At 38.9% G+C, this 26,273-nt stretch overlaps 2 protein-coding genes across 5 annotated transcripts in view; one reads left to right on the top strand and one right to left on the bottom strand.

Annotated features, from left to right (window-relative positions):
- Positions 1 to 26,273, top strand: part of LOC111418068 (TBC1 domain family member 15-like) — a 245,047-nt gene that overhangs the window by 46,990 nt on the left and 171,784 nt on the right. The gene's annotated exons all lie outside the window — the stretch shown is intronic.
- LOC111418066 (dachshund family transcription factor) overlaps positions 1 to 26,273 on the bottom strand; it is a 198,862-nt gene that overhangs the window by 6,926 nt on the left and 165,663 nt on the right. For all 4 annotated transcript variants that reach the window (XM_023050497.2, XM_023050498.2, XM_071199707.1 and 1 more), the window contains 2 exons: positions 23,476 to 23,559; positions 146 to 289 (listed from right to left, as the gene is read on the bottom strand). In XM_023050497.2, coding sequence (XP_022906265.1) covers positions 146 to 289; positions 23,476 to 23,559 — 228 coding nt within the window. The remainder of the gene's footprint in view (positions 1 to 145; positions 290 to 23,475; positions 23,560 to 26,273) is intronic.

Here is a 26,273-nt window from a genome sequence, read left to right as displayed (position 1 = left end):
GATTGACAGTTCCGTTTCTGGGCACGTCCAAAACATGCTCCGATCGTTTACCGAATCATTATCGCGAGTCAAACTCCGCGGGGCTGTTATTCCTACACTGTAATTTCCAACGCAACGTGATCTAGATACGAAATTTTTTTCTTACCGTTTATAAGTCGGACTTGATCCGCAGCTCCGGCAGCTTTCAAAGCTTCTTCTAACTGCAATCTTCTTTTAACCTCCGTCTCTAACTGTTCATGAAGACGTCTCCTTGCTCGACGTTCTCTTCGTAAACGTTTTTGAACCAAGGCTAAAACAAAAAAGAAAAAATACATTTTTATCTACGTTTGTTTCTTTTTACATCTTTTAGGCATCCCTATCGAAAAAATGACTAAACGTGGTTATCGCTAAACGGTATCTTGGGGGTGGAAATCTATTAGAACTGAGAGAGATGTATATCAGAGATCGTCGAGGGCGGTGAAGCGGCAAATCCGGACGAAAAAGTGGAAAAAAGTGAGATACAGGGAGATTTGTCGGCCAAAGCCGTCGCGTTCCACCCTGCTATTTCACTCTTTGGGGTCTTTGCGTTCTTTTTTTTACGAGACATATATCATAATGCCGGGGTCTTATTCACAATGCGAATGCAATATTGTTTTTATGGGGCGTGCGTCAGAGTGTACACCGTGGGGATGCGATTACGACTTATGGGGTAGAGTGAAAAAAGACGAAAAAGACAAAGATGCAATGTTAGAGGGGGTAAAAAATATCTTATTACGCAGGTATGGGCTTAGATAGATTGAGTTGGATTTTTTTTCAAGTAGATATTTGTCTCGGTTTTCTTATAAGAAATATTGAAAGATGTCTGTAGAAGTGTTTGTATGTGTATACCGAAAAGTTTCTTTTCCAAACGATTTCCCTAAATACACAGAGGGTTGTAGACCTTATTCCGGTCCTGCGTGACTATGCGAGGGCTGCCAAAAGCTATTTACTTTTATGTGAGTGTTATCATTGATAGCGACTGACTGAACGCCCGATGATTTTTTACTGTTTCACTAAAAGATACACGTTAATGTGTTTGATTTTGGGGGAATTTATTGGCCCAAATGGTTGGGGTGGCGCTGAGATAATTTTTGCGTTTTCCACCCTAAACTATAGAATATAAAGAATTCCAGAAGCACTTTTTATTCGTTTAATTCGTATACAAAGGTGGTAGCAGAATAGTAGAAACATTTGTACAAATACCGCTGAGAGAGATGCTGTGATTTGATTGTTTGAGAGACCACCAGGTGATGACGGCGCCACCGGTTCCTTTGAGAAACGCAGTGGAGCGAATGGCCAAGTTATTACCTCCTCTTTTGTATAACTGTCACGCGGGCTCATCATTTTTACGTGATTAATACGATTCCGAAACGTTCTCTGTCCGAGAAACTAATTAAATATTTTATTTTCTTTTCTTCTGGGGCCCGAGCTTTTTTATCTCGGCCGTCGGCCCGTGACCTGACGAACCATTTTTAAAACTTTTCTATATGACTTCTGACACGGACGAGAAAAGCGATTGTTTCCAGTCTAATTTAAGTTCGTTAATAATTATTTTAATTTAGTTTCGTCGGGCATCGCATTATTAAAACATATATTTCGCTACGCTACACAAAATCCATATTGGGGAAATTATTAACAACGAATTTATTAATCAATCTTTTAATTTGTTATTTTAGGTGATTATACACTTTTGGCTATGTCAATACGTTTCGTGAATATAAATATGAAGTTATAATAATACATAAGAACCTACCGCTGAGTGAATACTTAACGTCTTAAACATACCCTTATTATGCTAAAAAACCATTAACAACAAAGGCTATAAAAGTTAATGTTCTCCGAAATTGAGGACACCGCGAAGAGAATTCACAGAAAACATCGCATTAATTCTTTTCCGCTCAACTTTAAATTAAGTATTATAATCAAAATTTCCGGCCAACGTGAATCTGATGCGATAAAATTAATTTTAAGGGTGTATTTGCGTTTCTGCGAACAGATCGTCCTTCGCGCTAATCTTGAAGAATCGGCGTATTCTTGATTTCAGCGGTAATTATTTCATTCCACAGCGTAATAAGGACGTGGAAAGTTGGGATCGGTCCCACTTAATTTATCGACCATTCTCGGAACAATTACTTGCAGCGATTGCCTTAAGACAAGTTGTGGACGGAGATTGATTTAAATTAATTACTTTTTCATTGTTAGAAAATATTTTGTTGCTTTGTAAACGATTATTAGGGGTCATATTGGGGTAACACGTGTTTTTGGATAAGATGTGATTGCTGGGGAAATAAAATTCCCTCTTCCGGACACCATCCAATCTTCTCGGAGTCTGAAACACGTCCATTTTTACGACAAGTCAAGGTCGGCGAAGTTTCTTCAAGTGTACGATTACGTTTATGAGAGGTAATCTGTGAGGATGTCGCAATAAAAGTATGAGGTGATGGTCAACATTTTCAAGACAAACATAATCTTCGCTCACGTGTCATGGTCTTTACTTTTTTCTTTTTCTTTTAGTTTTATGTCCGGGTCGGGAATAGAAACCCGGGGAATCCGAATCCCGTGAGACGGTACTTATTGATATCGCATTTATAGGTATTATAGATTTTGCCGGCTGATTGAATGTTTATGTACTACGATGGGGGGCGGCGTCCCTCACATATGCGGAGATTTCGAACCGATGTCGCATTTTTATGTGTGCGGCAAAAAGGACGGCAAAAGGGAACTTTGCAATAAAAAGGCAACGACCGGCGATAAGTCCGCGGACCACCCTCCTTTTACTCACTTTTATTCTAGTTTTTTTTCTTCTCCTGTCGGTTATTTTTTGCCACCGTGCAGAGTACCATCATAAAATATTTTTCTTTATTTTCTATTTCAAACCGTAATCCTAGATTATCTTCAGATTATGCATGCACATAGATACAAAGATTTTTTTATATAAAAATTGTAATGATTAAAAAAATCTAAATGTTGAGGTAATCATCAAATGGGATTTTATGTACTATATCTTTATTTTTCGAGTCTTCTTGTTTTCCACCATATTCGCGTGTCGGACTACACGTGTGCTAGCACGTTCATGCATATGCATGCTCGTAGTCCACAGTCCTGGCAGGACGAAGTCGTGGCCGCCAGGGAAAAATTACGAGAAGCAATGGGAGTGGTCTGGCCGTCCGTACAATGATTGTCGTGCCAACCAATCGCGTTTGTAAGGTAATGCCAGGTTATAATGCATAATGTGTGCACGCAGTCTGGCCTTGTCTGATCGGCGCCGGCGCGTCTTTTCCTCTCTCTTACACCCATTACTGCCGTCCAAGATGGAGGTACCCCAACGGAGCCGATATATGATCGATACATGGACATCGCCACTTTGCCCCGTTCTTTCGTCGTTCTCATCCGTGTGTCTTGTTATTAACGGGAAAGGAATGTTTAACTTAAAATATTTATTGTAAAATATTTGAAATGAGTGCTTTTGTTGGTTACATCGTAAAGTGGATATTAGAAGATAATTTGTAATTATGATAGGTTGTTCATAATATGAATGGACGCTTTGCAAAGTCTTTAGTTGGCCTTATTGGGGTTGCCTATTACTAAAACAAGGTGGTGTAATTAGTGGATACAATGGCCCTTCTAATGTATCTGACACGGGTCTATCTTGTCGATAATCAACTATTTTTCGCTAAAACTTTAAAAGCAATGAGCCGACACCTGACGTATTCTACTAAACGACTCCTCGTCTTCTTTGAACATTAAATTCGTTAATTCAAGTACGTAATAAAATTCAAACATAACTTCACCAAAGTATCGCAGACACTTTGACGAACAGTGAGTTGAGTTAATGTCTTGTCCATCGTCGGTGGATGAGTTAGAGGGCGGTCTCGAACCCATACAATGCCGGAGCCAATGGCCATGATTACTATTGAACATTGATTAATAAACTTCGGTAATGAGTGTTATAATTAGTTGCGAGGCGGGGGCGACCGTGGCCCCCCGCGGCTCGGGGCGGCCTAATGCCCCAGCACAGCGGGGAACTCCGCTCATATTGAAAACCATTATATCGCCCTTTGTAGGTGATATATTTAAGTGTATGGCGTGTGCTGATGTATAGCGTTAAGACTAACGAATAAGCTAATGCGAAAATAGACTATTAAAAAAGAAATTATCGAAGTCTTAATCTACACATCATTTAAAGAAACAGAAAATTTTGAAGATACACAAGGCTTGAAACAAGGAGATTAGCCTGAGAATAGGATCGATCATCATAGAATCATAGGATATGCAGACGACATCAACATAACAAAGGTAACAGATATAGATGAGTCCTTTAAAGCACTTGAAAACGTAGCTAAGGGAATATGTTTAGATGTCAATGAGAAAAAAACCAAACTTCTAGTGTAGAGCTGCTAACTACAAAATGGGACACTTCTTCTCAGTTGGAATTTTGAATGCTTTTATGTTGCTCTTCAGAAGATTTTTCCATTCATCCCTGTTTTCAACCATTTTGAAAATGCGCGCCAGACTTTGTCACGCAACCCTTTTCCAGCTACTATGTGTCTAAAAAATGTTTCAGCCACCACGACTCTTTTTGGCAATCTTTTTTTGGTTTTAGTTCTCAATCGAATTCTGAATCTATACATAATTTAAAGAATTTTTCCTTCGTTTCAAATTTCTTGAATGATTTATAATTTATTATGTCATAAGGATATTACACAAGAAAGGCAAAATATCATTCTACCTTACATATTAGACATGTAAATCAAATTTGCTTCCGTATTCCTTTTGAGAATAAAGCTATTCATTTCGTGCCTTTTATTGTTCGGTCCCGTCTTGCGAACAATGCCTGTTCCTGCGGGCTTTTCCTTGGGTTCTCTTCGGTAATATCGGGTCGTCGAAGGGGGCGAAAAGCGGAAACGTAAAAAAGCTTTCATTGCCATGCGAGAAAAGTTGAGAGCAAGACGCGGTTGGGTGGGTGGACCGGGCTTAAGACGAATGGCTTCAATATGTCGAAGCGGTGAAGGATCTTCGGTAATCCGTCGGATTTGACGGACGCGGAGGTAATTAAGGGTGACGCAGGACCTCGGGCTCATAAAATGAGAGGGAACGCGAGACAATTCAACGCAATCACCTGTTTTACTGGCCATAACCACGATCCTGTTTGCGATGTACTACGTGGCTCCGAGGGTCATATTGGCCCTTTGTCTCGCCGCATATGCAGACCCTCGTGCAAATACGCTTGATTAACGCACGTTGGTAAACAAACTTGATTCGATGCCGTTACATCGTTGGCATATATATATAGTAATAGATGATCGGCTTTCTTCACTTTCAAACGGTTGCGATTTGACCTTGACCAAGACGACGACGTGGCTTGCAGCGACGCATCCTATTTCCCCGTCCATTAAGAATTAAAAATTCAAATTACCATCTCGAGGTAAGTAATTATCGGCCGACTAATCGATTCGCTCTTGGCGCCATACTCGACGGCCACGAAAACGCACTCGTGAAATCAATTAGAACGGCCAAAAGGGTCCAAGCAGAAGACCGTCGGCGCATAACGCACGCGGAATTGATGTTTCTCGCCGACGGAATTAACAAATCATTAAATAATTAATGAACCGCAAGTCGCCCTCCCCGCGGCGCTGGTAATGTAACCCGCTTTATGCTTTTTCCCCTCCGGTTATATGGCCGTCCTCTTCTTGTTGTTTAACTCTTTGACTGTGTTTTAGCCGCTGACGAAAGCTCATTCGCGTTTCGGACGTTTAAAGCTTTCGAATGGGCCTTTTAAACATTCATGCGCTGCGAATCACACGCCCAAAGGGCGGCCAAAATTTTACGACTCAGACTTTTTGACGTTGGCAGGTGGTCACAATTTTGACGATTCAATTATATTAATTCTTTAATGAAATATAGGTTTTGGATTAATTCTATAAATAGGTTAGGAGATTCGTGATCTTGGACTTAAGAAAATCAGTTCCAACAGTCATAATTCAATGAAATATGCTAATGCCGTTCGCGTGCTCCCTGGGAATAAAATCCGGGCATAAATTAGCCGTTAATTAAATCAATTTTCAATATCGACGTATTTATTGGTAGGATCATGTGCGGATACAGCAATATTACGGATATCCAACGATAAATAACGTTTTTTCCTGGCAAAACTCACTGTCCCGGTTAATTGTCGTTAATTATAAGCGTTTCGCGCGTAAATCTATCTTGTCCTGTTTAGTATTGCGTGTAATTGATTATATGAATTTATCGCGTGAGCACCTAATAAAGTCGTGCATACAGGTGCACGTATAGATATGTGTTAATTATCCCAATATTACGTCTAGTGATAAATTTAATTGATTTCAGTGAAAGTAATAAACTTCTTTAATGGAATCAAAGGAAACCAGCGGCAAAGCGAAGCGAAAACAGTAATATCTCGTCCCCCAACGAGATAAATTAGAATTAGGCCGGCACCGTATCTAGGTAATATTGTAAATCTTGCCGTAATACGAACTAAGACGCAGAATCAGCATAAATTTAATAATTACCATCGTTGCCAGAGCGAGGGAGGTAACAGTGTGCAACAACCCTCCGTAACGCTTAGAGGATTCGACTTGCCGAGAAGATATTTGATATTTCTTCGGGGAATCCCCAACTGTACATGTTGTATATTGTATACGAGTTCCGAGAACTTTAATAATTTCTCTCTGTATTATTTGAGTTATTAAGGAAATATTTGATGTCGATGACCGTTGCGAAATGGGTGGTGAAGGAGGGGTGAACCCCCATATGAAAGGGCTTGAGTTCATCCCCTTGGTAGTATCGATTTTTCTTTTGTAGGTCATGGCATGTAGAAAGAGACTATACTAATACGTTTTCTATTGTTTGATGTAACTTTTTTTTTATGATAAAAGCAATCGGTAATGAAACAGTCGGTTTAATTGGATATTAATTTTATAGTATGAACCGGAATAATTTGGTGGGTTCGCTTTGAATTGGACGGCATATAGAATTAGCGTCAATCCAGCGTATTGCGTTCGAAACGCGACCGGCAATAAATTGATATTTTGCTGCGCGACTGTGCAATTTCTGGCTTTGTACATGCCGATTTTAGCGCAAACTAAAATTCAACCGACAATCGAGTTAGCGTTTCGCCATGTATATTCAAAGAGCTGTTTAAAATGCTTTTTGTTCGACAATTTTATCATGAAATATGGCCTTTTACTTTGTTCTCTTGGAAATAGGTAAATATAATATACATTTGATCCTACTACCTATGTGAGATTAAAAGCCTTTTTTATGATTATGTACAGGAAACCGCTTGTTCTAACATTCTGGTAACTGTGTAAAATTTCCTTAGTTTGAAGGTGTCGGATGCAAACGGGGGCTAGAAGTCGTTGGTGGTGGCACGTCGTTGCAGCTCGGTCGTGTTAGTAAGTGTATACACAAACAGAGCTTTTATGGGGAGGTTTTCCCGCAAAAGCGTCAAATGGTCGAGGGCGGTAACACTAAGACGACGGACATCAAAGCTCCGAGGCAGCAAGTCCACAGCGGTCAGTCTCACCGAGTGTCAAAGAGATCCTTTGACACCAGACCCGACGTCCAGCCCTCTGAACAACAGTACACCGGTTTAATTAACGCCTCGACATCGTCGTCGATTTCTAAGACCCGCTTTGACGACTCAGGACGTCGCAGAATTTCCTAAAATATTTACATTTTTTAATACCCACTTTCCCCACAAAAGCTTTGACGGCAATATTAACATTAAAAACCCTATCTAGCATTATTCCAGTTAATTTTCGGGGCGCTATTCACTTCGGTATATCACATTTAATTACCCGCTCTGCGTCAAATTGTCGAAATTCGACAATTAAACCCTCGCCGTGCTCCAATCCGACACTAATTGCGTCGATAATAAAAGCGTGAGTACATTCCGCGACCAATTTGCGGCCGAACAGAGATATGCACCAACAATGGAGGCATTGTGTGTGCCCCGTTTCAGGGCGCGAGCTCTCCCCCCAACCGTACGTTTTTCAGCTAGTCAATGCCTCGTTCATGACAATACTGTACCATTGTCGGTGCGGTCCATTTATCGTGTAATGCGTTTCATTATTATCGGAAAAACAACAATCGTCAATTGGTTTTTAACGCACGTTTTATAAAGAGAAAAAGTGCGAATCACTTGGTTTTAGTGTAAGGGTTGTTACAAAATGAATTATGCAAGAAGGAAATAATTGAACAACCCCAAACCGGAATTAGCAACGACCGCAAAGCGGTCAGAAATGTAATCCTCTGTAAATTCCTAGAAACGAAGAAGCCATTAAACTATTACGGCCCTCACGCAACGCCTCCGCGGGCAATAAATACGACCGGCGCCCCATATGGCAACGGGGGCGCGTAATTACCCGCAACGGCCATAATCTATTTTAAACACGTAATACGGCCGCATTAAGACTTCTTTCTCCGTTTAGGCAGCGCGTATCTGCATAAACTATCGTCCGGGGTCGGATCCGCAGCTGTTGTCTGCCACCGCTTCGCCCCCTCATCTACATACAAACTATCTAATCGACCCGTTTTGTCTTTGCAACCGACGTCTTCACACTCCCCCAATACCTCGGCAACCGCGGTCAAGTTCCTCGGTCATTTCGCCAACGTGGCCCACTCATAACTGTCTCGGATATGTTTATTACTGGGGGAAGAACCAGGAACTTGAACAGTAATCTCAGCAATATCCCTTCAGAATTACAGATGGGATGATGAGGAGTGGAAATCGTGTTCAGAATTTATTATTCGATTTAATAAGTTTTACTTTCAAAGAAAAATGACTACACTATTTCCTAAGGAAAACGTATCAACAGGTTTATTCATCTTAATCGCTCCTCTGGACCAAATCCAAGATAGCATAAGGGAAACAAAAGCCGCGGGTCACTTGATACTCGGTCAGAAACGAGATCAGCCGTCGAGACGCGTCGTCATCGCCGAGGGCAAACGTGCGTGAACCGACGACCGCGGTCGCACTTTGCCCCCCGAATTTTGCCGCAAGAATGGCCTCGTCGGTGTCGTATTTGCACTCTCTTAATATAGAGCTTTATTCGACTTGGGTGGTATTTTGCAAACTCTTGGATGACGGGACAGGTGACTGCACGTTGTGACAATAGCGTCAGCGAAACCCCACGTCGACGCCTAATCCGGATGCAAAAATTTATTGTCTTTCAACAGATGGTCGCGATTTTAATCAACGTGGGTGTAATTAAGTTACATAATATATTATAAAAAAGAATCCGTTTAAAAACAGCTTTCTAAACAACAAAAAAATTAAATATCTTAAAGTTAACGAACCAAACAAATGTTTCTTTCCCCATTGTAAATGTAGAACGATATTTCTCTTTTTCGAATGCCTACAAGTCGGCAATTCTTCCGGCTCGTCGCACCCGTTTAACCCTTTGTAACGAAGGTCATAAAGAACTGTCCGATTTAGTTTCTCAACCCAAGTGGCATCGTATGGCATCTACGTGTAATCCAACACCAGAATCCACTCGGTTGGGATTTCGCGCACCGTCGCGTCGCGAACTAGCGTCGTTTTGTCTAAGCGAGCTTTCGCCGACGCAGATTTATGGCAATATCTGTACGTTTTTCGCGCCATATTTCACTTTAAACTGTAAATTCGAAGATGTCGTGCATCTTTTGAGGGTTGCAAGAACGCGGTCATCCAAATCGAATTTACGACCGAAAGAGACGAAGGGCGAAAGAGCTTTGAGCTTTTTGCACCCTCGAGAAAGTGGTGGATATATATTATTTTTGAATTTGTCACAAACGTATGTTGGGTTGGGTGGGTATATGTCGCGTGGACTGGTTTTTTGGGAACTGGAGAGATAACGGGGGGAACCCTACGAAGGCATAAATTTACATTTGTTTGAAAGCGGGAAGGCAAGCACTCGTTTTGCGGATCTTTGCGGACCTTTCGTTCGATCCAAGATAAACGGACGTCGCCGTCTTCCGCCCATTATCCTGTCAAGCAATTATTCAGAAACACCTTCCGTCGATGAAATTCACAGTTGAAAAAAGATCGACCTATCGATGTGGAGACGACAGCTTATATAAATCGGCGTTTTGTATCGTGGGCCCCCAAAAATAGGTGCAATTTAATGCATGTCTTTGGGCACCGTCTGGACTTGGATGCGAAAGCGTGAATTATAAGTCTTCCTATATTAATTTCAATTTAGGTGCCGTTCGGCGTATACCGGTGGCTGTTGATTGCAAAATATGCGAACATCCTGTCGACGGTTTTTAATATCAACCAGATGCTGCTGCCTATGGCAGGTTTACCGGCCGACGATTAAAGATGATTTCCGACCCTATTGACATCTGCTTCCAAAGTCTCTCAACTTTTGTACCGGATTACTCATTAAGATTTAAAACGTCTAAAAGTGTTAAAATATTATAATTTAGGCAAATACCGGGAATTTCATATTATAACCATAGTTACGAAACTACTATGCACTTGCACTGTCCCACATAAAATGCAACATAGCTTAATAAATAGTACAGGCATTGGTTAGTTATGCAAAGGAAAAGTTTTGCTTGGAGAAGGTGATAACTCTGAGTTTCCGTCTTAAGAGACGCAGAAGACAAGATCTAGAACTAGAAACATTCGGGTCAGGACGCACGGCTAAACCCAAATGTTTCTAGTTCTAGGTCTAGTGTTAGTTATAGTTTTACACTAGTACTGTTACTATGTAGAACTAACACTATACCTACAACTAGAATCATTTGGGTTTAGCCTCTAATGACCGCTAAACCCGAATGATTCTAGTTCTAGGTATAGTGTTAGTTCTAGTTTTACACTTGCACTGTCATTGGAACTAAGATTAGACCTAGAACAAGAAACATTTGGGTTTAGACCTACGTCTCTAAAGACGGCTAAACCCGAATGATTCTAGTTCTAGGTATACTATTAGTTCTATTTTTACACTAGCACTGTTACTATGTAAAACTAATACTATACCTATAATTAGAATCATTTGGGTTTAGCCGCACGAATCTAAAGACGGCTAAACCTGAATGATTCTAGTTCTAAGTATAGTGTTAGTTCTAGTTTTACACTTGCACTGTCACTGGAACTAACATTAGACCTAGAGCTAGAAGCATTTGGGTTTAGTCGTACGTCTCTTCAGACGGCTAAACATGAATGATGCTAGTTCTAGGTCTTGTTCTAGGTCTTCCAGTTCCCCCCATATTGATCCGTTATATCGAGGTTTTACTGTAATGTCAAATTATATTGACATGTAACATGTTATGTGGGACAAAGTAAATACAATGTGTTAATTAATTTTCGTACGCGACGTCATCATTGCGAGTATGCAACCAATATCACAGTATTTTTATTGCAATACGCGATTTGCGTATGATGCGCATTGCACTGTGATATTGGTTGCATACTTGCAATGATGACCTCAGGTACAATAATTAATTAACACACTGTAGATACGCCCTGGTTTCTATTTAAATATATTTTTGTATATTGCATCTTAAGTGAAATTCACTGTATATCAGGATGAATTTAACTGGTTGTAATTATTCGGTCCGAGAGATAATATAAAAAAGATAATCCCACGAAAAAATTTCCGCATCGAAAGCTCTAATTTTTATAATCCCAACCGTATATTAATCCTCGCAATTCGAGCGAAAAATGCTCATAAACCCAAAAAAAATATACAAATTATAATAAAGAATTCAAAAATTCAACCTAATCTAATTTTATTCTACGATTATTTTTTTTAAATTTTATAAAATCAAACAAATAATAAACTAATGGGTTAGAAGTAATATTTCCGTAATTTCCTGTTCAATTCTCAGTGGAAATGAAATGAATGCGCGTGAGCTTATTCCCCTTTTTCTTTTCTCCCAACGGGACCTCACGTAATAACTCTCCTTCTGGTTAATAAAATTTCCGTATGAAATCAATATAACATATAAATGAGAAACAAAAACGTATAACGAATTAGTTTAATTGAACATTTTAGATTCTATATACTTGAATAGCACGTTATATTATCTTCTTGTAGTCTCCTGGGTTCAATAAAACGGCGGGAATAAAAGAGTTGAAAACGATTAATCTCGGCAAGTCAAACACGTCGCTTTCTGTTCTAAAGTCGAGTTTTGAGCGCGAAGATGACGACGCGCCCCTCAAAAGGTTCGTTAATAAGTAATACGTTAATAAAGGTCCATTATGCGGTAGCGAAATGACCACAGATTACGCTGGACGGTAAAGAAGAGGAGCCGCAGGGCGGATTACCAACCGCTAAGTCCCGTCCCGTTACGCTACCACCCCGCGAACTCCTAGTAATTAAGAAGGGTAGGAATTCATCAGGGTGGATTTTAAAATAAAACGGGCGAATAAAACGTTTGTGATTTCCGGGACTAAAATCCGCTTCAAACGTATTATTACTTTGCAGTTCTTTGTGACTTAATTTTTCTCATACAAAATAAAAAAAAATTATTATATAATCCTAAAAGAAATCGTTGAAACAAGAGGGTAACTTTTTTTTATTTTATTTAGACGTCGACAAATGGTTTTTGTCGCTTCCACTTTACGCGTCGTTTTCGAGAGTTAATTTCATTTCCCAGTTGGGGGAAAAACGGGGGCGGTGTTGGTCAGTTTTATTTTTCTCTCCTCACTTCGAAATAAAAGCAATCGCCGGCACGTAATTTGGAATCGCGTCGTCGTTTGTTTGATATAAATGAGGCGCGCGAGTGGATTTGAAGTAGCGCCTCAGATGAAAGGGTCCCCACAAAGGACTTGCCCCCGCTTTCAACGAACGGGGGCGCGAGAATCACGCCTCCTCTTTCGAATCGCGTTTTCCTCGCTCAATCGAAACTGCCCAGTTGGTGGACTCTCGCCCATTTAGTAGTTTTATTTAATTTGCATAGTTAAACACCGCGACGCCGACTGAAACGATCCCCACGCCCCTCCAAAGTCTTGTTTGCCTATTCAGGGATTCCCTTTCGCAACAACCGTGACAGCCGAAATGACCAGCCTGATTGAAACGTCCAGAACATTTACTGTGCCTTTGTTGTTTGTCGAAAAGGTTTTCAATTTGGTACGATAATCAGTTTAACTTTTCGTTTTTGAGTCGATTTGTTTCAAGGAAAAATTTTATTACTAATTATATGAAAGTGTATCTACGAGAAAGGTAAATAGATATTTTCGTCGGGAAAAATTATCTAAGGTGTAAAGTGACACAACTAATGGTTTACTGTTTGAGAAAGGTGTTGAATTTCCGGGTACTATTTGTAGGTGATCGTGTTACAAGATCGTTAACGCCGACTATAATTGCAAATTCGATAATAACGGAGGCGAAGAAAGTCTTTTAAAAACCTCTTAAGAAAATTCCACTGAATTAAATACTTATACCTTTTAAATAAGTTACTTCGTATAGGCAACTTTATTTACAATTTTAAATAGCCTCATTTTTACTTTTGGCATATACGAAAAGTATTGTAATCGTGCAAAAATTTGACGCCGAGATTAATAGTATGATTTTGTCAAGTGACTTAGAAGGTGCTCAACATGTAGAAGAATATTGTCCTCAATATCTTGATACTTCGCCTTAGCTCTTTAATCAAAACGAACTGAACGATTTGGTTCGCGATCTAAAACTTTCGAAAGTGCAAGCAACAACGCAACCTTCTATCTAAAGGGACAAAATTTTCCTGTTTTAGATCAAGAGATACCTCCCACGCTCAATATTTTGGCATGCAGAATTCAATATGCGTCTATAGAGATGCTAACGGTCTGATGATGCAGCTAGGTGTAAAATATAATCCACGGAAGTAATAACTTTTTATTTATTCCGCTAAAACGAGTTTAAAAGCAGTCCTACTGCATAATGGCAACTTATTAAACTATGGCTTCGGTGTTTTAGGCAATCAAATATAAGGACTTATGCTATGATTTAAAAGTTGTTGCACTGCTTTTTATGTCTATGGGACAGCCGTGACACTAAGAACCACTATGCAAAAAATGTGGAAAACTCTCCATTGGTAAAGCCCGACATTTTGCTTCCACTTCATATCAAGTTGGGACTTATGAAAAAAACATTGGGAAAGCTTTGGATAAAGGAGGGCAGATCTCTAAGCTGCTTGGTCATCTTTTAGAGCAGTTGTGAAGGGCTTTTTGGGCAACAAAAAAGATAATAACTGTGCTTCCATTGTGAATGATTTGTTGAACAGCAACAAGAATATGGGATGTAGAATATCGCTTAAAATTCACTTTTCACACTCCCACCTTAATTTCTTCCCAGAGTATATAGGAGTCGTAAGCGACAAGCAGAGTAAACGTTTTCACCAAGACATTGTTACGATGGAACACCGTTATCAAGGACGCTGGATCTTTTTGATGATGGGCGACTACTGCTGGGATCTTGTTAAGGAGAGTGATGGAAGGACTAACAAAAAAAGAACACCGTTGTGTCATTTTGTGAATACCAAAGAAAATTAAAGGAATCATGTCTATGTGGTAACTATACATATAAGATAATATTAAGTTTTAAAACACTGATTCTGCATTTATTGTTTGTTATTAAGATTGACTAAAATCAATCTTCGCTAGTACTGTTTTTGATTCTGCTGTGTATCTAATAAATGGAACGTGATAGACAAGAATTGATTTTACCACTGAACTTAGCATTACAAAATTAGCAAAATCTACCCATTTACAAAGCAGATGCCATTACACTTTGCACTTACGATCTCCATGTCGTTAATGACACCGATTATCTTCCCTTGCTTCCCTCAGTACGCAGACGTTATTTCACATTGGTGTAATAGTTTGAAGCACCGAACGTTTTTGATGCACGATACATATCGGTGTGCAGACTCCTTGGATGAGAATATTCTATCTTTTAATGCGGCGATGAATCCATTGATTTTGAACTAATCATGTATCCCTTTTTCTACACTTTGTTGTAACCGATGTTTCTTTTGAATAACTTGACAACCAGCTATCAAATCGCCATGTTTGATGGCGCGTTGGAAACGTCATTTCAGTACAATTTTAGTAATGGTTTGCCATACATCTCAAGAACGTGTAGAAATTGTGAAATTTTATTTTCAAAAAAAGTTCCTCTGTTATGCTTGCTCAACGCGCGTATAGAGCAAAAGCGTTGAACGACTGTGATAAGTCGTTCAACGCTCACAGCCAAGACAATTCGAAATTTCGAAAATTTAATGCCAGTGGTTCTTTGGCAACATCGAAGCCTAAAGTTAAGACCCGTACACGATGTAGTGATGACGCTATAGCTGCTGTAAGGGCCGATATTCAAGAGTGTCTTCAAGTTTTCGTTTGGCGCCGTGCTCAGCAGTTTGGCCTCTCCACGATGACGGTTTGGCAACTGAACTCGAGGAAAATGACATGAAAGACTACTGGTTCCAGCAAGATGATGCAACATGCCATACTACTCGATTAAGAATCGATTTGCTGCGTACCATGTTTCCAAATTGATTGATATCGAAAAGTGACGATTACGACTGGCCGGCGTGTTCGCCTGATTTGACGCCTTCTAACTTTTCGGTGGGGATATCTTAAGAGCAAGATTTATGTCAACAAGCCAGACACTCTCAAGCAACTTAAAGCCAACATACCCCAGGAAATAACTGAGTGAAGAAAAAAGGCCCGATTTTGTGGAGACTAGACATCACTTTAAGAAAGTGTCTAACCAAATTGTACAAGTCTAAATTTCAATAAAATCATCGAATCCATACAAAATATTGAGTTGTTTTCAAGTTATTCAAAAAAAATATCGCTTACAACAAAATTGTACACCTTGTATATGTTATCTCTTGAATACTATATTGATGATTTTCATGATGTTTGTTTATTGGTTATCTTAATTTGGGTACGATACCAAGACATTGGGCAGATTTGGACATTGATTTATCTGAATGTTTGCTTAAGTTGAATATGAAGGCACACATAGGGAGGAGTTTTCGCAACAGATGTTAAAGATCTACTTCTAGATCGGAGTCGCTATAGTAGATAACCATTATGTCATCACTTTCGGAAGTGCGATAGAAGCGATAGGATTTAAAAATTTGAAGGAAATGTCAAAGTTTGGGTTCTGTTTTAGTTTGCGTGACCTTGATAGATCGTGCTACAGCTATCAACATGCTAACATTGACCTTACGCATAGACATCTTTCAGATGTTATACACGATTTATGCAATGATTCTTGTCATTGTCAAGAGGAGCGATTTCCTTAATTGATCCGCATGACACTAATGTATCACTTGCTTACACATTGAGAAAAGGCTTGAAGTTATTTTTGCCCAGAGTTTAGAGGTCTCGTCTACCACAGTCTTTTCTAATTCTTTTCGTAAAGAAGGAAATTAATTTATATCGTGTCTTCTTAGAACTTCTTCGCCTTAGTTCTCATAATACCAAGGGATCACTAGAGACCCCAAATGTAATGTAAAATCAAATGTCACAAAAAAGTGTCGTATTATAAGAATTAAGATGAACTTGTGGATTTTTTTGTATTTTTATGTTGACAGAATGTAATGCTAATTACATTTCATATATTATGTACCAATGTGTTCAAAAATTGTGTAACTTATATCGTCTAGTTAGGCAATCCATTTAACCGCATAAATTAGATTGATGATTTTTTCTAAAACATTTTTAAAACTTCCATACATCCTTTAATATCAACACTAAGTAATAATCGTTTAAGACGATCTAATGTAAAAATTCGAGCAATTTAACGGTCTGGCAGTCGTCAGATAGAGAGAGTTACGCATAGTTCCGCCGGCATCATTAGACAACAACGTAACATAACGTGTACGCGGTCACGCCTGCACGTTTCAATTTAAGTCGAAAGGTAGAGCCCCCGGAGGCGACGCTGTCCGCCGCGCCGCAGAACGTCCCCGACGGCCCCCCAGATGGCGCCCGGATCGGCTACCGTACGTCCGAGCTTTACACCCAACCGAGACACACAAAGCTCGCGTCGTTGTCGTAACCGGAACTCGTAATGGTATTAAATTGTTCTGTTCGTAATCGACCACGATAATAGATTATGTTATAACTGGAGACGTCGCCAAAGGTTATTTTTGTATCTCACTGATTTCTACTAATGTGTTGTTTATATATATATAGAAATTTGAGTAAATATCACCCTTTTAATGTATCACTAATGGATTTGTTTTTTCTTTTTGTGCACGAGAGATAGCGTGACTACACATAAATACAAAGAATTGAATAAGTTCTTCGAATAGAGCCTATTTACATTTAATTCATTTTATGAAATAAATACTTGAAATTCTTTATAATTACTAAAACCCTACTAACTCCAGTTTAATTAATATCTCGTAAAGTTTAACTTGAAGGAATATTTCTTAGAGTAAACCAATAGGAATCCATGAAGTTTGCTATCGTCTTGAGGGTAAACTTGATAGGATCCGGTTCGATGTTCCTTTTAGGGACGTTGTTGCGGTACGACAAACAAGAAGGGTAAGGAAAGGGCTGCCAACTGTACAATCGCGTTTTGGATCGGATCCCATCCTCGCGAGAGTATTGGATATGTAATATGCGATCTTCATCGTGGCGGGTTTCAAAACCATGCAAAAGTGGATGTAGGGAATAAGAGAGGCGTTTTAATATTGAAAACGGGGACGTTGAAAGTTGCAACCAACCCTCCTCGAGTCGGAAAGTAATTATTTCTTGTGTAGACGGAAGTCTACAACGGTGCGTCTTGAATAGCGAAGAAACTGGTTTTATAACGCAAGCTGGAGGGTTCTGAATAAAAACAATAACTAAACATGGTACCATGCATGGATTTAATAGACTTGATGAGTGTAGCTTTAAAGTTTTAGAAAGCCCCTCTTCAAACCGCAATTGTTTGGTTATAGCTTAGTTGTTAGCGGTGTAGATCGGAAGAATAGTTTGGCAAGGTGTTTGGGGGGTAAATAGCGTTGGTAAAGGGTTTGGAATGGTTTTGATGTGTGCTAGGAACTTTGGGAATGTTCTCATCAGGACGACGTGACGCCGGAAACGTCTTGGTGAGTCCTACTGAATTCCTCCGACGTATGACCCTCCGAGAATGCGTTGATGGAATATTTTACTATACGTGAATTGCACAATAATTATTTTGTTCTTTAGTCAGAAAAGAAAACAAGGTTAAATTTAATAAACCGAAGAGTTACTGCAGATATTCACGGCTTTAATAATAGTAATTTAATTAACATCTCGCACACAAGTTACTCGTATTAATTAATAACGCGATAAGCGTCGAGTGGAAACCAAGAGGTTGCATACAATTTTGCACACTCGGTGGCATAATAATTCGTATAATAAACAAGGCAAGAAAGTAAGAAAGAATATAAGTGTTGCTGGTAAACGAATAGAAACAGTGGAAAAAATAACGCATAATAATAAAGGGCATAAATCGCAGCAAAGCAACAACCGTTTATTAAAATCGTGGCGCCCCGTGACAGTTCGAGAGAACGGGAAGTGGAAACTATGCGCTTCCGTTGTCTGGAACGAGGCGAGAAACCTTTGTTTTCTTCGAGATATTAATTAATATTTATTTAAATAGGATTCGCTCACCATGGACACGCTAATAAACATCGTGTACTATTGTGGATAGGAATATTGTGTTGTTTAAATTAATTATTGCACTCTTTGCTTATTGTTCTATTGTGCAACGGTTCCTAGTTCTTATGAATATATGTCACTATACCGTAAAGAATTATTACAAACATTTCTTTTTACCATGACCGTATGGGAATTAATATTAAAAAGTATATCTCGAGAAAATTATTTTAATGATTTATTCTTTAAGCGTGTATTCGACACGAAGATTCATCAATCTACAAGAAATCTTGCCACCCCGAAAGATATTTTAGTGATGTTACGTGACAGATGACTTTTCTGCGACAATCGTAACGGGTTGTTTTGACAATCTGAAGGCTATCGAACCTCACGGAGCAATGATAACAACTGGAAACCTTTTTCGGGTTTTGATAGATGATATTTCATCCCTTAATGTCATCTCTTTCAGTTCTATTTTTGGTTAGTTCGTTTCAAGTGAAGGACCTCTCCTCGTGGATTTTACTTCTTAATAAAGATTAATTATTGAGAACAAGCTGCGGGGGCGTATCTGACAAAACAATGGATTTTTTCGTGGTGCGTCGCCGACTGGAAATGTGGGAGTCTCTGTTGTTCATTGTGCGATGTCGTCGTCGTCGTCTTAAGGGGGACGACTTGGCATTTCGCGTGGAAAGGTCATTCCGGCAATGCAGCGGTAATAAAATAACTAACCCCGCACACTTGAATAGCTTCGAGTTCAAACGGGGTGAAGACCCGTGGTGCAGTAATCCGAGACGGGAATGTTTATGTCTGTTTAGTGCTCCTTCTAGAATCGATATATCGCCCGGACCGATTGCCTTCACGCCCCCTTTGTACTTGGCATTTCAGTTGACTGTTCGAGCTGCCGACCAGGATTGCTTAATTACCCGACGAGATTAATTTAAAGGGGTTGAACAGCCCGTCTATATACAGCACTTTGTGACATTAGACCTCTGCTTTATTATAAATAAGATAAATAATGATCTTGGATCATTTCGAAATGAGAAAAGAAAATAAAACGACAAAAAGAGATTAAATTAAAATCTATAATGTTAATATCTCATTTTATGGGATTACCAGATTTTAGATCGATAAACCCACTCACGTTTTTATTCCACGTGGGATATCTTGTCAAAAATCCCAACTCAAACTTTAAAATCTTTTAATAATCGGGTCGCCCGGGTCGTTTAAAACCCGCTAAGATCCACGATTTAAATGTGATTGACACCTACACGATTTCAAAGGTTAATCTAATATCATGGTATTGAATTTTTTTATGCGCGATCCGAAAACCGACGCGTATTCGTCGTCTTCCCTCCTAATACGAAAATATTAAAAATCCGAATAGAAATCCCCTTAAACGGCACATTAAACCGCGGCCGGCTGACAGCTGAATAAGCTCGGGCCCCTTTTCGAAGCTTGCAATGCCTCGGGGCGGCGGACACAACAGTCAGAGCACGGGCCCTGTTAGCGGCGTTTTTAAATTCCGCTTCGGCTCTCTCGCTCGCCGTTCATTCATATTCAGGGCCGGGAGAGGCCGCCGACCAATTATATTAGTAGCCCATCGTTTGTTTGCCCTGTCTGTATTTGTATGCATGGAATAAATGATTGTCTGCGATATCACTTTACATACGCTAATTGACGCAGTGGTCAACATTTATTTCTGTTTTTTGGAATCAACCACACTTTAAAAAAATATTTAAAAAGCAACCATAACGCATCCTGCATAAATGTGGCGAATAAAGAAAATAATTAGAAGTGATGATGATTAGAAGTAGAGTACAAGTATTGTCCTGTACAAGAAGGGGAGCTAGATGAGCCTAATAACTGCCGATGCATATTGCTATTGAATACCACTATGAAAAGTTTCACAAAGCTTCTAGTTGATATGACCGAATAAATGCTCATACGAGAAGAACAAGAAGGGTTCCGGAAGAACCGGTCCACAACCGACGCCATTTTTCATGGACGATGAAATTGCCGAAAAAGCACTGAAATTAAAAAAATATATACCAAAAACATCATAGAATCAGTCAAACTAATCACAGATACAACGACAAACTTAAGAACACCGAACGGGGAAGGGCCACAAATCAACATCAAAGCCGGAATCCGCCACGGTGATAACCTCAGTCCACAACTGTTTAACATGCTAATGGACAGTATTACAATTAAGGGCCTAAATAACGTAAATGGCGGAAGAACAAAATTAAGATTGATGCGACATTATCGCAGAATCGGAGGATGGACTACAACGGCTTCAATACATATGGGGATCTAAAGGGTTGCGCCATAAAGGCAACAAGAATATCAGGTGCGTTTTGCAACCCAATATGGAGGGATAAACAGCTATGAATCACAAGCAAGGTCAGAATATATTTATGCTTAAGGTCCGTCGTTACGTATGCGTCGGAAGCGAGAGCCGAGAAATGCCTGGCAAAATGTACAAGAGATGATAACACATATACAAAAAGACCGATAGGAAGACCTTCAAAACAATGGAAAGACAGCTAAACCTCAGTGTCACAGAAAAAGTAGAACCAGGAATAACGAAACGTCATGGCAAGTCTTTCCATAAGAAGAAGAAGAAGATTTATGCATGAAAAAAGTTTAAGACAGAAAGTGTTCCAATATTTTCCTTTAGTTTTCTTCTTTCAAATAGGAAGAAAATGAAGACATTTCCATACGGTTGAAGCTGTCGTTGTTACTTCCACGAGGAACTCTTAAACATTGCATTAACACATTGTATTTGACATCAACAAGGTTATTGCCTAGAAAGATGCCTAGGAGCAGATACTCAAAAGAACAACGAATCACTGATTTCGCTTATTTGGCATTTTGCCCCAAAACACGTGCATTCTGATGTAAAGACTGTAGAAATTGCAACTTTTTGACAAATTCAATTTTTAACGAAGGTTTCTCACTCATGTTATCCAGTATGGGTACTTACAATTTGGAATCAACCCGCTTTTAGTCGAGATGAGAAACGCATGAATCCATCTGAGTAAGGTGTATCTGATGCTGCTAAGAACGCCAGAATTGCCGAAAGAGAAGAACTGGCGTCTCGGGAAGATTTCTCTAAAGAAAAAGAGTGAATACTCTATGGACCAGGCATAGCAGAATGATAGTAAATACAATGATCTTGATATGCTACGGTTTTAAACTTTAAACGTGATTTTCTCAAATCCCCACTATACTGGGTGGTACACCGTGGTATTTTTTTGCCATGAGCTATGCCGAAAAGGAGAACTTGCCGGAGAAGGTGCATACCGATGTTCTTAATCTTGCAATCAATACCAAAGGAGGAGCTCATCAACAATCTACCTTAATTCCTGTAGGAAAACAAAAAATACTATACTTCTAATAGGTAATCTTGATATATTAGAAATCAAAGGAAATTTTATCTTCTGTAAGCTATTCAAAGGAAATGAAGTATTTTGTGTAAATTTTAATGTCGTCTTCTAGGTAGATTAGAAGACATTCCGTATTTCGCTGCTTTTGCTTTAAAAGTCTAGTATTTGATATCAAACAAATTGGATTTTAGCACGCAAGAAATTTTGTAGAAAAAGACGTGAGATTGTTTGAAACGTGAAGCAACATCCCATTGTTTTACTTGTGCAAGAATTTATTTTGATATTGACGTGATTTTTTCCCACCAGAATTTCAGCGATTTTCTTAGATGCAAATCCACCAATAGTTAGTATCTGAAGCTGTCTGGAAAAATTGCTCTTGAATTAAGCGGCAAGATTTCTTTCCAAAATGAATTATTACTTCCTGAGATTATCGTTACCTTTTTTCTCTGGTATCCATATTGCTTGAGTGATTTGTAAAGAAATCTTGTTATCTAGCCATAATTTGCTAATAAACATATGTTAATTTTTGCTGCATTTTCGTCCAAAATCGCTTTCATCAAAATTCCATTCTTCTATTTTGGTATGGGCGAAGTTATCAAAACTATGTACAAGAAAAAATTCTTGGAATGGAAGCTTTAACCTTTGGTCACTAAAGCTTATAGGGAAAATGATACGTTATTACATGCTTAAATTGAGTTGTTTCAAATCCTCATAAAATATGAAGCGATAAAGTTTCCTTGTTTCCATACAGTTGATGCAGAAATTGAAGCTTTCTTGGGAAACTCAAATAGGATCTCTTGATAAGATAGGAATTTATGCAAAATAATTATATCATTAAAAGTATGAATTCTTTAACAAAGTTTTTTTTGAAAATTTTAGATGATGAAATTCATAAATAAATTTATCCCATGGGATGTCTTGATGTAAATAAATTGATAAACTGTGTGTAATTAATTCATCTTATAAAAACTGTTAATTCGTTTAAAGAGAATTCATCAACATGAAAAAGTAAATGGCTTTACTTACATTAATCAATCTTTTATCATGTTTATAGTTAATATGTTCATTCTTTTATGTTTTGAAATACTTAGGTATCAATAAAACAGATTGTAAAACAATTTAGGTCAACTAGTCTTTATTGCATTCTACAAACCCCATGAAGTGTATTTATGATCAACCATTAACAACAAGGTGTGTTACATCTGGTATATAGGTAACAATTACGTCCCACTTGTCACTCCCTGAGAACGAAATGCATTTTTACCCTTGGGTTAGTTCCCTTATAAATTTTTCTTTCGCCGTCGTCGTCGACGGCGTTGTTGGGATATTAAAACAATGAACGTATGTCTACGTGGCTTCGTACAATGTAACAATAACGTCGGAGTGCACCTACTAACATCGTCGGGAATAGAGGAGAAGAGGTTTCATCTCGCGGAAAAGAGAAAGAGGCGCTTCTATAAATAACACGAGACGCGAGACAAGGGAGATTATAAGGCTTACCTCTTAATTTTTGTTCGTCGATCAGTTGTCGTTCGAGGTTGTCCTTTACCTCGCGTTCTCTGAGTACGTCCATCTTGAGTTCCGCTGCAACGAGAACAAAAAGAGACTGTTACAACGGGTATAATAATAGCGGAGAGGAGAGGGTTGTTGGTTTTGTTCTTATTCGTAGCGTCTCGATGTGTTTTCGAGGACGACGAGAATAAGAATCGGTAAAGAATTATAAGTACTACTTTTAGTACCTATATTGTATCGTAAGACTGGTTTTGATAAATTTCTAGAAATCTGTCTTTTCAGCCCACCAAAGACGATCTCTCGTTATTTCAATATCTACAATGTCGCGAAACATAATGTCCTTGGTGCAGGTTTTATTAAAGATAATTTTTATACGTCGAAAGCAATCCTTAAGTGGCCGAGACAAATTAAGCGTTTTAATGATAGTATTGCGTGGATGATGTGGCTGAGGTCGATTTTATTTTAATCTGAGCCACAAATAATTATTTTTGTATTACCCATTTCCCGAATACGGATAATGAAGGTAACCCAACAATGTAAGAGATTTTTATGAGACTTTTATTAAAACTAATTACGCGATGCGTACTGTTTATGTATACAATAAAATTTGCATATAACGCAATGATTAATGTCGTAGAATTCACTAATTAAAGGATTACCTTTAAAAAATAATTGCAATGAAACGCGCGGCTAATTCTCGGTGTTTACCTTATCCACCCTCGGGATAATTGAAAAAGAAACGCAATTAAAGTGGCGTAAAGGGAGCCCGCGACGTTTTTCTCTTTTTCCATTCACTTCGCCCTGTTTACAAACGCAAATGGCGCGGTATAATTGATGATCTTAAGCCGGCTCCATTCATTCTACAAGCCGCGCGCTCCCTGCAGCCGTCCTCACGAGAAAATAAATATTAAAAGAATGATAATCTGAATTTTCCCTTCCCGGCCGCTTTTTTTTATCGAATTAGCTCCGGAACAGCCGCCGCAACCCGCAGAAAGGAAATCTTTATCAACCAAACTCTCCCTCCCCAATGATTTATCGCCGTATTTTCTTCGCACCTTCACAATGAATCAATTTCTTTCCATTACTTGCCTTTTCATTCTGTTTACTTTGGTAAGGGAAATCGTAATTACATCGATATAAATCTAAACCTATCATATAACAATGAAGATACACAACATGAGTTTATTCTGTGTTAAGAAAAACCTTACTTTGATTTACTTTGACTTGATGTTAATTATAAAGAAAAAAGAAACGATTTATTGTTATTATTGCATAAGACAATTTAGAATCGTAAGTCTTGTATCGACGATTGCTGTTTGGCCTTTGGCTTATCGCATGGTACACAGCCGCACAGAGACTTGGATCGTGTGCGTCCGTTGATTTAAGATTTAGCACTCTCACGTATCGTGTGCGGCAACTTTACGGCCAAATAAATATAAACGGCGGAATGCGAGAATTGTGTACGCTTTTAAAGCTTGCTCAGGGCCCTAATCTACTTTACCGTCCCGTAGATAAGACTTTGCGCGAAAGATATAAGAAATAGAACGTAATAAAAAAAATTAACTAACAATTATTTTTCATTTTATCGTAATTGAATCGACTGGAAATCTGAAATACGATCTCTTCGTCTCAATTATTCGGTTTATTTGGGGTTAACGCGATGAAGTGTGAAATTCGAAAAGCGTAAACGGATTTGTGACACTTGTTGCGTTTCATCCGATTCCATTCACGTTTCTATATTTCTCGTTGTCTGGTTCGGAAATCGGGGACCGAAACTCCGATTGTTATGTAAATCGGACCAGATGGGCGATAAAGCGGCGTTTCACATTATCGGATCCCCATTTGGGGCGGCACGACGCGTCAACTGGAAAAATAAACGGCAGAAAGCGGACAAACAATACGCTAATTACGTTAAACAGAGATAACGCGGCCGACACGACTGACGGTCGTCGCGAATTGAAATATAAAAGTGTTTGAAGTTCTAGTTGTTGGGCACTCGACAAAACCGCGAGGCATCTGTCCGCCCCATTAACAATAATCCCCCCATACATTTATTCAGAGACACCATTTCGTTCGACAAATAAATCGCGTTATATGGTTTTTGGAACAGCTCGTGTGACCAGTCGATTGGAAAACGTAGATAAGTTCTCGTTGTTAACCAGGCTAAAATGTTATCTATACTCTCCGGATGCTTCAATTTGTTCTTGTTAAAGTGTTTGCAAACATAAAATCACAAAATCTTTTTTTCTTTTTAATTTATTTCAAACTCTCCTTTTTTGTTTTCATGATCCTTGGGAAATACAACAAGTTCTACAGCACTTCTCGCCCGATGGAGCCCAGGCGGTTACAGCAAATTACACTAAGGTTCCTATCTGAGTCATAAACTGAACCGTACCACGTTCGGCTCTTCCCTTAACTTGTATTTACAGCGTTTACATATTAACGCCGATAACCACCGCACGGCTTTGTACCGTTGTTTATTTCCACTCTTAATATCAATTTTCAGATGCGCCAAAGGAATTCAACTTCTCATCTACACCTACCTACTAGTAAAACCATAGAAGGTATAAAATTGTCGATTATATCGCGGACGGTTGGTTTTCATAAGTACTAAAGCGTAAAGTAATCCCGGTTTTGCGGTTTTGTACAGTTTAGAAACTAACCGCATTGTATTTGGCACGAGACCAACCGTTTTTATTTGTGTACATGATGATTCTAAAGGTTTACATTTAAACTTCTTAAATTCACTTGCATAAACGGTCACAGAAAACTTAATCAAACCATGA

Source organism: Onthophagus taurus, chromosome 11 (genome assembly GCF_036711975.1).
Source record: "Onthophagus taurus isolate NC chromosome 11, IU_Otau_3.0, whole genome shotgun sequence".
In the NCBI taxonomy this organism is placed as follows: Eukaryota; Metazoa; Arthropoda; class Insecta; order Coleoptera; family Scarabaeidae; genus Onthophagus; species Onthophagus taurus.
Note: the sequence above shows the minus strand (reverse complement) of the source record. Positions and strands in the feature narration are given on the sequence as shown.